Source organism: Periophthalmus magnuspinnatus, chromosome 16 (genome assembly GCF_009829125.3).
Source record: "Periophthalmus magnuspinnatus isolate fPerMag1 chromosome 16, fPerMag1.2.pri, whole genome shotgun sequence".
Taxonomy (NCBI): Eukaryota; Metazoa; Chordata; class Actinopteri; order Gobiiformes; family Gobiidae; genus Periophthalmus; species Periophthalmus magnuspinnatus.
Genome location: NC_047141.1, coordinates 2,632,024 through 2,644,057, shown reverse-complemented (window position 1 = coordinate 2,644,057; position 12,034 = coordinate 2,632,024). Strand labels below are relative to the sequence as shown.

At 40.6% G+C, this 12,034-nt stretch overlaps 1 protein-coding gene across 1 annotated transcript; it reads right to left on the bottom strand.

Annotated features, from left to right (window-relative positions):
* Positions 1-367: 367 nt before the first annotated feature.
* LOC129456931 (gastrula zinc finger protein XlCGF57.1-like) lies at positions 368-10,486 on the bottom strand. Its single transcript, XM_055227992.1, has 2 exons — positions 10,204-10,486; positions 368-2,065 (listed from the first exon to the last, which is right to left on the bottom strand). Exons 1-2 carry the CDS (start codon positions 10,426-10,428, stop codon positions 923-925), a joined length of 1,368 nt encoding a protein of 455 aa, XP_055083967.1. The 5' UTR covers positions 10,429-10,486; the 3' UTR covers positions 368-922.
* Positions 10,487-12,034: the final 1,548 nt, after the last annotated feature.

The following is a 12,034-nucleotide window of genomic DNA, read 5'->3' as shown; positions in this document are numbered from 1 at the left end:
AATAAAGCTAACATGGTGATGTAAATATGTTATGTGTTACAGTTAATACCCCATAGAAGAGTAACAGCCCCTCTTTAATGTAAGGCTTGATTAGACAATAGTCCTTTTGGTTCCATTGTAGAAATCCATTTGTGATAAAGTGCGTGGCTGTGACGACAGCTGCAGGCTACTGCTTTTTAGGCCTTTATTGAAATCACAGTTATTTTAAAGGGCTCATATTAGGCTATTTTCTGATCTGTTCTAACACAGTTTCCTCATCACAAACAGACATGGAGCTGTGCTTTGTGTGTAACACACAAACTCTGCAGATTTAGGTGGAGTTCTTCTCTCAAACAGAAATCACTGTTCCACTTTGTGATGTCATTTAGTGGTAATACAGGAAGTGCTCCACTGTGTTTTAAACTTCACTAGAATAATTTGAATAATTTCAGCCCCGGATTTGCCAAACTTTGGAGCTATACAGCTATTGTTTTATCCTCGTTTAAACAAAACATCATTTCTCTGTGCACCAGGAGATATGGTAGACTTTCTGTGGCAATCTCAACTGAACAAAAGGGAAAACTAAAATATGTTTTAGGAAGGCTGAAAATTTATGTTTTTTCTAGTCTATTGTAGAATAAAACAGTTCAAATGGTTAAAAATAGCTGACCTTAAAACTACCACTAAATGACATCACAAGGTGGAACAGACCAATTTGCATTATTCTGTCTCCAGCTCCAAAGCTCAGAAGGGACTTTATCACGTGTCTCTGTGCTCCTTCTGTCATTACATAAATAAAGTCATTAGATCATCACTGGTGCTCAAATTTTACTGTGATAAAAACAGTTTTTTTTATTGTGACAGGATTTTCGCTCAAAATGAAGCAGCAGGCTCCAACACAGATTTCTCTTTAAAACATCTCATGAACACAACCAATTAGCTTTCAGTCACTTTCTGTTTTGTGAGTTCTCATGTGTTTCTTCAAATGCTGTTTAAGTTTAAACCCATTATTACAAATGGAACAGCTGTAAGGTCTCTCACCAGTGTGTATTCTCTCATGTTTTTCAAGATTACCCTTTGTGATAAATGTCTTCTCACATGTTGAACAGCTGAAAGGTCGTTCACCTGTGTGTATCCTTACATGTTCACGTAGATTGGCCTTATAAGAAAATGTTTTCTCACAGGTTGAACAGCTGAATGGCTTCTCTCCTGTGTGTATCTTGATATGCGAATCTAGACTGGATTTTTGGGTAAATGTTTTCTTACAGATTAAACAACTGTACGGTTTTTCTCCTGTATGTATTTTTATATGTGTATCGAGATGACTCTTTTTGGTAAATGTTTTCTCACATGTTGCACAGCTGTAGGGACTCTCATCTGTGTGTGTTCTCAGATGTTGAACAAGAGTACTCTTATCACAAAATGTCTTCTCACAGATTGAACAGTGGAATGGTTTATGTCCTGTGTGTGTCTTTACATGGTAATCTAGACTGGATTTTTGGATAAATGTTTTCTTACAGGTTAAACAGCTGTAAGGTCGTTCGCCGGTGTGTATCTTTATATGGTTATCTAGACTAGTCTTTGCAGTAAATGTTTTCAAACAAATTAAACAGCTGAACGGTCTCTCTCCTGTGTGAAGTCTAATGTGTCTTTGTAAAATCTGGTTAGTCCCAAACCTCTTCTTACACAGACAGCACTGGTGTTTCTTCTTGTCAGCTTCTTGGTCTGTTCCTGACATGTCTCCATAGTTCACAGTGGCACTGGTCTCTGGTGCAGACTTGTATTTGGGGGATAGACCTGAGTTTGGTGCAGCGATGATTCTGGCTCTGATCTGGACTTGGTTGCAGTGGTCTCCATCAGCCTCCGTCTCCATCTGTGTAGCTGGACAGTTGAATGGAGCTCTCCAGTTTTCATCATTGTCAGTGTCAGAGGAGTGCTCCATGTGTCCCTCAGTCTCTGAGTGTAAATGTGGCAATGTGCTGATGTCCTCTCCCTGTGTTTCCTCCCCAGTTTGTCTATGTTGAAGCAGTGAGGACTCTTCTGTCTTCACACGGACAGCACTGGACTCTGGGATGCCCACTTGGAGCTGGGGTGGGGAAAAACACACAAATATTAATATTTTGACTGTAAACAATCAGAATATTTCTTGATTTCAATCAGAAATGTGCTAAATGTTTCTGTCATTTTCTTGTTGAGGTTTGTTAGAAATATTGTTACACATTTATCAATCTCAAGGTGAGAACAAATGCACATCCTCCAGATGTAACTTTCTGGAGGCAGCACATCATCTGCATGTTTCCATGGAAATAGGAAGTTAAAACCATACTTCAGGTCATTCTCCATGGAGATAGATGCATTTTATGTCATACTGTGGAATATTTTAATCAAAGGAACAATATTTCTATAGAAAAAAGCAGTTTGTGTGGACATGAAAACATATGGTTAAGAACTAACTGCACCAAAACTGAGAGGGGAAAGAGGTTTTTAGTTGTTTTGCTTCACAAAAATGGAACACACTCCAAGGAAAAGCAAAACCGGTTACATTGACGACACAATCGCAATTTCATAATCTGGTGATGAACTTGCTCTTGTTTTTAATGTTGTAATTAGAGGTACAGATCTTAGTCAAAGAAAAGAAAATGGTCTGAGAGGGAAGTTAAAGAGGCCATTTTTGTTAGGAAAGACAATCCATATTTGAACTGGAATGGAGCCTTAGACATCATCTATCACATATTATAACTCCATCCTCAGACCTAAATCTAAACAAGAAAAACAATAGGGCTAGCCAGTATGCTAATAGACGTTATGCTAATAGACGTTATACTAATAGACGGTATGATGTAAGGGCACCCATTAGGGCCTGAATGATTATGCTAAGTATGACCCAGGTACAGTTCACACTTTGTTTGTCTAGCTCAGACATGCGCAAACTACGACCCAGGGGCCACAAACACCCCTTTGGGCTTATTAATCTGGCCCACCGAACGTGTCCAAATTATATTAAAATAGATAGATAGGTAGGTAAGGGTAAACCTTGTTCAAAGTTTTTCTGCTGTGTTTATTTAACTGAAAGTTAATAAATCAAATATTAATTTAATGAATGCATTTGGAAAACAATTTGTACAATGAGCCTTGCATTGTCAACTTTGCTACATGTTACAGGCCACATCGCTAATGTTATATCTACATATATATATACATATATATCCTGGCCCGGCCCCTCTGTCAAATTTTAGAAACTATTGTGGCCAGTGTGTCACCCCTGGTCTAGCTCATTAGACCTAGCCCACAAACTGTAAACAAACTGGTGTGTTAGTTTCAGTGTAGTTAGCTCCTCCCTTCAGATATAAGGGAGTGCTCACCAGCAATCTGACCAGAACTCAAGAATAAGCTTGGATGGGCAGCCAAAGTCTTCATTCCAACAACTTTTTGTCCAGTTGACAGATTTGAATATTTCTTTTACTATATCTGGTAATACTTTTATTCAGATGGAGCCAAATTCACCATGGAAATACATAATCTGAGATCTGTGGGGAAGCTGACCCGAAGTGGTCAAAGTAGGAGGCAGATTCAGAAAGGTCCCAACTGACAAAATTTCAAGCACTGTGGTAAACCATGGTCCAAAAATAATACGCATTTACAAAAAAATTAACTCAAAAAAATAAAAAATGCTCAATTTAAAGCAACAGAAATGAAGAAACTAAGGAGAAAAACCCACCCCTGGCTACACGGATGTCTCCCAGAAGGTCTGATTGGCACCACTTATATAGCCCCCTGCACAGGAAGGACCCCCTGTATACACCATATTTTTCACAGGTTCTGTGGATATAACTTTAGCTGTATTTCTTACTTAACTAGCTCTCTGGGCCCAAGTCCCTTAACTAAGAAGTGTTTTTTTTTTTTTCAAATAAACTATAAACACTTAAAACATTGAAACAAAATACATAAGACATTGAAACAAAAGAAACAAACTTAAACCAGTTCTCCCCTCTACATGGCCCGGCACATGACCACACCCAAGCCTATAAACACTGTCAACATAGAGTTGATGAATTTATTCAACTGAATTGACAAAATAACTGAATTAACTACATTTAACCAAATCAAATATCTTTAAAGTTACAAGTATGTGTGGTGATTAAATTAAAAGGTAAACTAACTGAAAAACTAAACAAAACAAACCCGGGATAGTTCTGCTTAGTTGTATATTGAAAAATTATTGGAAATAAACAAACATATGAATAAACTAAAATTATGGTAATATTAAAAGGGACAAAGGCCCACTTGGTCACAAGATTAGTGTGGTATTGGTATCTGAATATATATTTTCTTCCCCTTATCCGGGGCTGGGTCACGAGGGCAGCAGTCTAAGCAGGGGACTACGAGACTTCCCTCACCCCAGACACGTCCTCCAGCTCCTCCAGTGGGACCCCAAGGCTTTCCCAGGCCATCCGAGAAACAGAGTCCCTCCATTGTGTCCTGGGTCTTCCCCAGGGCCTTCTTCTAGTGCAGTGGTTCTCAAATACTGGGGTGCGCCCCCCTGGGGGGCATGGTGAGATGCCAGGGGGGGCGCGTATGACTCCACGTATGACACTGTAGATAGTGTAGACAGCGAGTACACAGCGCGCACAGCAAAGAGCAGGAGAGAGCGAACAGATCGTGACACAGGACAGTGAACAAGAAACACTTTTGCTAAAGAAACACTACGGAAAACATTTTAATAGGGATGAAAAGAAAGGCGGAGCTAGACAGAGGTAATGAGACACACGAAAGTCACACGAAAAATAAGACGAGGAAGTCTGATGAAGAGTATTTAGCACTTGGCTTCACCGTGACTCCGGTGGGACACGAGGACAGTCCGGTGTCTGCTGTGGCAGCAGACAGAATGAAGCCAAATAAGTTAAGGTGCCACCTCATTACACCTCAGTCACGCTGATAAGACGCTGGAGTTTTTTCAGCGTAAACGTGCCAAATATTCAACAATAATAACAACAATCATCCCACTTTGTGAATGTCACTTAAACCGGCAAGCACTGTTAGCATCGTATAAGGTGGCGTACCAAATTCCTAAATTACTTGTTTTAATTTGATATTTATTTAATTTGAATGTATTATTTTGATATTTATTTAATTTAAATGTATTTATTTGATGTTTATTTATTTATTTTTTTATTTGATATTTCATTAAATTTCATGATTTTTTGAGTATCAAGTGGTTCAATCAGTTGTTCCAAAAATATGTATAGTTCAAATAAGAATAAAATAAAACATAATAATAATAATAATTATTTAATAATAATCGTGGGGGGGGGGTTTGTGGTTGTCTGATACAGCAATCACCCACCTGGAGAGGGCAAGACACCTTTTTTCGGTCAAGAACCATGGCCTAGGATTTGGAGCAGATTCTCATTCCAGCCACTCCACATTCGGCTGCAAAATGCCCCAGTGCCTGCTGCAGGTCCTGGCTCAAAGAAGCCATCAGGACAACATCATTTGCAAACAGCAGCGATGAGATCCTGTGGTTCCCAAACCGGATCTCCTCCAGCCCCTGGTTGCACCTAGAAATTCTGTCCATAAAAACACTGAACAGAACCGGTGACCAAGGGCAGCCCTGGTGGAGTCCAACATGCACCAGGAACAGGTCTGACTTACTGCCGGCAATGCGAACACAGCTCCTGCTCCAGTCATACAGGAACCGGACAGCCCTTAGCAAAGGGCCTCAGACCCTATACTCCTGGAGCACCCCCCAAAGTACACCATGAGAGACACGGTCGAATGCCTTCGTCAGAACCACAAAACTCATGTGGACTGGTTGGGCAAACTCCCATGAACTCTTGAACACCCGATGGAGAGTATAGAGCTGGTCCAGTGTTCCGTGACTGGGACGAAAACCGCACTGCTCCTCCTGAATCCGAGGTTAGACTATCAGTTAATAATAAATCTATTTTATTTATAAACACACTCTTCATTCCATAGAATCTCAGAGTGCTACAATAAAATAAGAACCAATACTAAATTTCTAAATGCTAAAAACATTAACGATAAGCTTTTGTAAATAAAAAGGTCTTTAGATTAGCTCAGCTGGGCAGGGAGGCAATTCCAGAGTCATGGTGCAGCTGAACAGAAGGCTCGGTCCCCATTGTATGGAGTCTAGTGGACTGGTTTTGGACTCAATCCAGGATGAAACAGAGAGCCAGTGCAGTGATTTGAGGATAGGAATGATATGTTCAAATTTTCTGACTTTCATTAGGATTCTGGCAGCGCTGTTTTGAATGTAATGTAGTTTTTGAATGTCCTTGTCGGGAATCCCAACAAAAAGTCCATTGCAATAATCCAACCTAGAGGAGATAAAAGCATGGACAAGTTTCTCTGCATCTGGGAGGTTTAGAAGGGGGCGGAGTTTGGAGATGTTTCGTAGATGGTGAAATGATGTCTTGCACAGGTGGTTTATGTGGTTACTGAAAGTCAACTGTGGGTCCAACCGAACCCCCAGATTAGTGACTGAGGAGGAAAGAGTGATGACTTGGCCATCAAAGGTGAACGGTGATATAGGAAAGGAGCGGATCTGATGGGGGATGCCAACAAGGAGTGTCTCGGTTTTACTACTGTTTAGCTGAAGGGAGCTGCTGTTCATCCATGCCTTTACTTCCTCAAGGCATACAGTGAGTCATGTCAGAGCTTCAGAGGGGCTTGGGACAGTTCTGATATACAGCTGTGTGTCATCAGCATAAGAGTGGAAGGACAATCCATGTCTGCTAATGACATGATCGAGGGGTAGCATGCAGATGGGAAAAAGGATGGGTCCAAGAACCGACCCCTGCGGAAAACCACATGTGACAGGGAGAAGCCTGGACTTACTTGGACACATGGGGTGAATTGTAGCGGCACCATGGAGGAGGCAAAGAACCTTTTTGCAAGAGCTTCTGTGGATATATCGGGGTCGCCAGAGGAGTCAGAGTTGTCTAATGGCTAGTATGCAGGGTGGAGCTAGCCACCAATTAAGAATGAGCAGCTGAGAGATGGAGTATTTGAGCCAATTACCAGGCGCCATTGTAGTTAGCCTGGTACTAGCTATGGCTACTCAGCCAGCGTTTGTCTTCAGCCCCGGATTGTCAAGTTTGCAGACGGGCAGAAGCAATCACTTCACCAAAACAGACACCAAACTGTCCGCATGCAGACCAGCAGGAAAAAACGATCAGCTAGGCATCCAAAGTGATGGTAACAGACAGCATACAGCTAGCAAGTACTACGATCAGATGAGGAGAAGTGGCAATCAATCAACGCCTGCCTTCTCTCACCCCCAAATTCCCTCAGTAGTCGGATAGTCTATTGAGGGAACATGGCAACTCAATAGTTGGATTCTCCTCTCCAGTACCCTGGAATAGACCTTACCGGGAAGGCCACACGCCTCCCAAACGCAGCTATTCCAAACAGCGTGTCAGTGGTTAGGCTCACAAACGTTAATTTTTGTCAATATATTTTTTTCATAATCAGGTTAAACGTGCATTAAATAGGCCTGTCACAATAATCACTATATCGACTTCTCATTCAGTACATGACAGACGGAAAAATACTCTTTTCTTTGAACTAATTGGAAAATTTAGATTATTTTTATGTTCTACGATGAGATCTGGGCTGTAGAAAGTTGGATCATGAACTTTTGACTCATTATAGAAACAAACTCCTAAAATGCTGCATTGTCTCATTTAATGCAGCTCAGGGTTTTTAACAATATTGTACATTTAGAATACTTTTGGGGGATAATTCTGCTTTATGGTTTGGTTTCAGTTGGTTTCATTTATCGTTTATATTTACTTCAGCATTACAGGGTGTCCATAAAGTTTCTTTTTAAAATTTAATTAGAAAAGCAAGTGATAAGTTAGATTAATTACATGTATTCTATTGAACTCAGTGGTTATAAAAGTTTGTAATCACACTGGGATCTGCATGTTCGTAAGTTCCTCAAATATTTCCAGATCTTTGGATTGAAGGGATGGACCAATCCTGTTCGCACCACATTCATCAGACATCACACCTCTCGATTTGCCTCTGTGGGGCTTTGTTAAAGATATCATGTATCAAGCAAATATACGGGAAATTACTGAAATAAAAAAAAAAAAGATACAGATGCGTCTGCAACCATCTATGAGGCTCTGCTACACTGACAGGGCAAGAAATCCAGTCCCGTCTTGATGTGCTTTGTGCCCCTAATGGAGCCCATACAGAGGTGTATTAAATGAGGCCAAACACTTTGGACACCACTGAATACAATAGTACAAGACTGATTAAGATATCTGATCAATTGCCTTTGTAATAATGTTTTTAATTGTAAGGAGACTTTATAGACACCCTGTATATCACACTTCAAAATGTGTTATCGTGACATCATCGAGCATTATGTAGGATTCGCTGTGAAATAATAATGTTTTGGAGGTTTTACTACTGCTGTCTGGCTCAGTAGACTTGTGGTCATAGAGTGTGCATCAGTCAGACAGCAAAGATTTCCCTGTATGGATGTTAACTATGTGTGTGTGGTTCTGCTAATAAGGTGAATAAACAGGAATATTAAAAATTTATAACAACGATATTAGCATACACAATGATACAATTAAAGCCAAACGGTTATCAGGGGCTGCACTTCGCACTCGGCTGACCTGGCAGAGATGGCGCTGGGATGCTACTTCTCTCTTTTAATGCAGTTTTTGGCTGTACTTGTCACTAAACAAAGTCACTACACATTGGAAGCACTGATGGACTAAAATGAAATAAGATGTTTTTTTTCCAGGCATCACCAAGGCAACACCGTGCCACATACAACTTTAGCCCCGACGGTAATTTTTGACGGGGACAACCTGAAGAGTCACTGTGCCAAATTTCACGTTCCTCATTGAAGCTAATAAGTTGTTATAAGACTTTGAATTCAAGAAAATTCTGAAAACTTCCCATAAGGATAACGTAGGCTCCTTCATGCATTGCCATGGCAACACCATTGAAAAGACAACATGTGTCCCATTGACTTTTTTGATCGGGATCGAGATTACTGTACCCAATTTCCCATTATTCTATGATCTAATATTTTTGTCATGAATGGGAAATTTCGGGATCAGTCCCATTAGGATAACATTGGCAATTGTGTGCATTGCCATGGCAACACGGTACAGTTTTCTGATAGGTGCAATGGAAAACAAAACAACATTTTCGGCCCTCCATTCAAATTTATTTGTTACTCTGTAGGGGGCACTATTGCAAGAGTGTAGTTTCTTTCACAATGACAAGGTTTAAGCAAGAAAGTTTTACAACTGATTCAAATTTGAGCCCAATTGGACTTTGTATACGCAAACATGAGCAAATTTTGAAGTTGTAAAGTTGTAAAGTCCATTTGAGTTATTTGAAAATTGGAAAACCCAATGAGTCAATGGGCGATGTTGACGATGACATGTTAGCAAGGAGAAATATGCACATGCCATGCCTACAGCAGAGGTTGCTTGGATAATGTAAAGTCAGGGTGCGAAGGAGAGGACCAAGATGTGCGTTTGACAATGAGTGCATTTTGCAAATATTTTTTAGCAAAATTAATACATCCATTAAGATTACAATGTTATACATTTTTGAAAGCTCTCCACATTCCCCATGTCACCATGGGGTCAATGATGTGGGGTCATCATTCATCATAACATCGGGGTCGCCCATTGACTTCCATTCATTTTAGCAGTAATAAATATGGCCCGCACCTGCGGCATGGGTGCTTGTATAGGGCTTAATGCCAGGAGTGTGTTTGAGGACATGAGCGCTTCACGCTGCCTTTGTCAACATTGAGTCAATGAGTTTCGAGGAGTATATATATCGAGTCATCCGTCCCCCATAGTTCCAAGTTGAGTTCACTCAGCCACAGACTTGGATGTGGATGATCATAGGAAGCCAAACTTCTATCAAGATCGTCATTCTGGCCTTAAAATTTTGTATAAACCTGTATTTCAATGTACTAATGCTAAAGTTAATGACATTTCAGATTCATGTTGCTCTTTGACACTTACACCACAAACGAACATCTTTGTTATTCAAATTATAGACAGAAAATAAATGGACACCAGTCGTTCCCAAAGTGTGACGAGCCGTGGCCCCTACCCCCCTCCCGGACAGTTACTCAAAATGAGTATTCTGAAAAGACCTACGTATTTTCAGTCCGTGTATTTAGTGACTTCCAACACTGTGGATAAAGCTCACCTGTGCTGGGAGCGTGTCTTCCTCCTGTTTGACGCTCTGCTCCTCTGGCTCCTCTTTAATCCGTGGAGTCTGTGGAGTGTCCTGGTTCCTCTGGTTCTCCTCTTTGGAGCGACACAGTTCCTCCTCATACTCCGCTATCGTTCTTTCAAACAGCGCAAAGATCTCTTCAGCAGCCGCAGTCAGCCGCTCATTCACCAAAGCTCTCAGCGTTTGGCCTTTGGACATTTTAACAAAGTGTTTTTAGCTTTAGCTCCGAGCTAACCGCACACGGGGCTCTGTCTGCTTCCTGCTTTTTGTGCAGCAGAGTAGACACGGTTAGTGCACTGCTGCCCCCACTGGTCAGGCTGTTACACTCCGAAAATGTATTTGTTAAGTACGGCGGCGTAGAACTGTCAAACCTGTACTTAAATAAAATCATCAGTATCTCGTTTTAACATGATTGTACTGTAACACATTTAATGTTCACTCTGAAAATCTTTGTGTGCGTTAAAGTCGGTTCCTGCCCTCTAGTCACTAGACTAGAGTCTAGTGGATGCTTTTGGGTTTGTTTTCTGCCTCATGCGGTCGTTTTAAGGATGGTCGGTTCACAGTCGCGTCCCCTTTGTCAGCCTTGAAAGTGAAACTTTGTTTTATGTTGTAATGTTTTTTTAGTTTTGCTTTTTTATTTGCATAATACTTTTGGTCCAATTTGAATGAATATTTTGGTACATTTACAATGTTAGATACTGCAAGCTCCTGTTATTGTACATCTCCTGTACGGTTTGCTAATGCACAGTTCTGTGTGTTCTGTTTTACATTTTTACAAAGAGACAACTGTGGAAAAAAACATTTCTATATTTATCTGTATTTATACAGCGGAACCCAGTGAGAGCACTTGAGCTCTCTTTTTCATGGGTGGCCTGTTTAAAATACAATACAAACTGAAAAACAAACAAAACAAACAAGTCCATATAAAACACTAAAAATAGGAGCAGGTGTGTGTAGAAAAGTTTGTTATCAGATTATTAAATTGTGACACCCATGCATCCAGTTTTGCTTTTCGTTGGACTGTGTTCCATTTTTTTGAAGCAAAACAGCTAACAGCTGTGATCTGGCATTAAATGTTCTGATGTCAATGATTAACAAGCACGTGAGGTATTCTGGCAGATTTTGAAGTAATCCCTTACAGATACATTTCATACAATGTGTGCTCTTCTAACAGACAGTGATGGACAACCCACTTTTTCGTAGAGAACACAGTGATGGATTTCAAAGCCATCACCTGTCATAAAATGAAGGGTGGAGTGAAAGAGAGGATCTCATGGTTTTAAAGTAGAGGCTGAAGCCTGGATGTACTCCACATCCACATAATCCAGTACAGAAATCTACATGTACTCCACATCCACATAATCCAGTACAGAAATCTGCATGTACACCACATCCACATAATCCAGTACAGAAATCTACATGTACACCACATCCACATAATCCAGTACAGACGTGTACACCACATCCACATAATCCAGTACAGAAATCTGCATGTACACCACATCCACATAATCCAGTACAGAAATCTGCATGTACACCACATCCACATAATCCAGTACAGACGTGTACACCACATCCACATAATCCAGTACAGAAATCTACATGTACACCACATCCACATAATCCAGTACAGAAATCTGCATGTACACCACATCCACATAATCCAGTACAGACGTGTACATCACATCCCCATAATCCAGTAAAGAAATCTACATGTACACCACATCCACATAATCCAGTACAGAAATCTGCATGTACACCACATCCACATTATCCAGTACAGACGTGTACATCACATCCCCAT

Coding starts and splice junctions, on each gene's coding strand:
- LOC129456931 (XM_055227992.1), bottom strand. CDS start 10,428: ATGTCCAAAGGCCAAACGCTGAGAGCTTTGGTGAATGAGCGGCTGACT. Junction 2,066..10,203: donor AAGACACGCTCCCAGCACAG/GTGAGCTTTATC, acceptor TCCCCACCCCAG/CTCCAAGTGGGCATCCCAGA.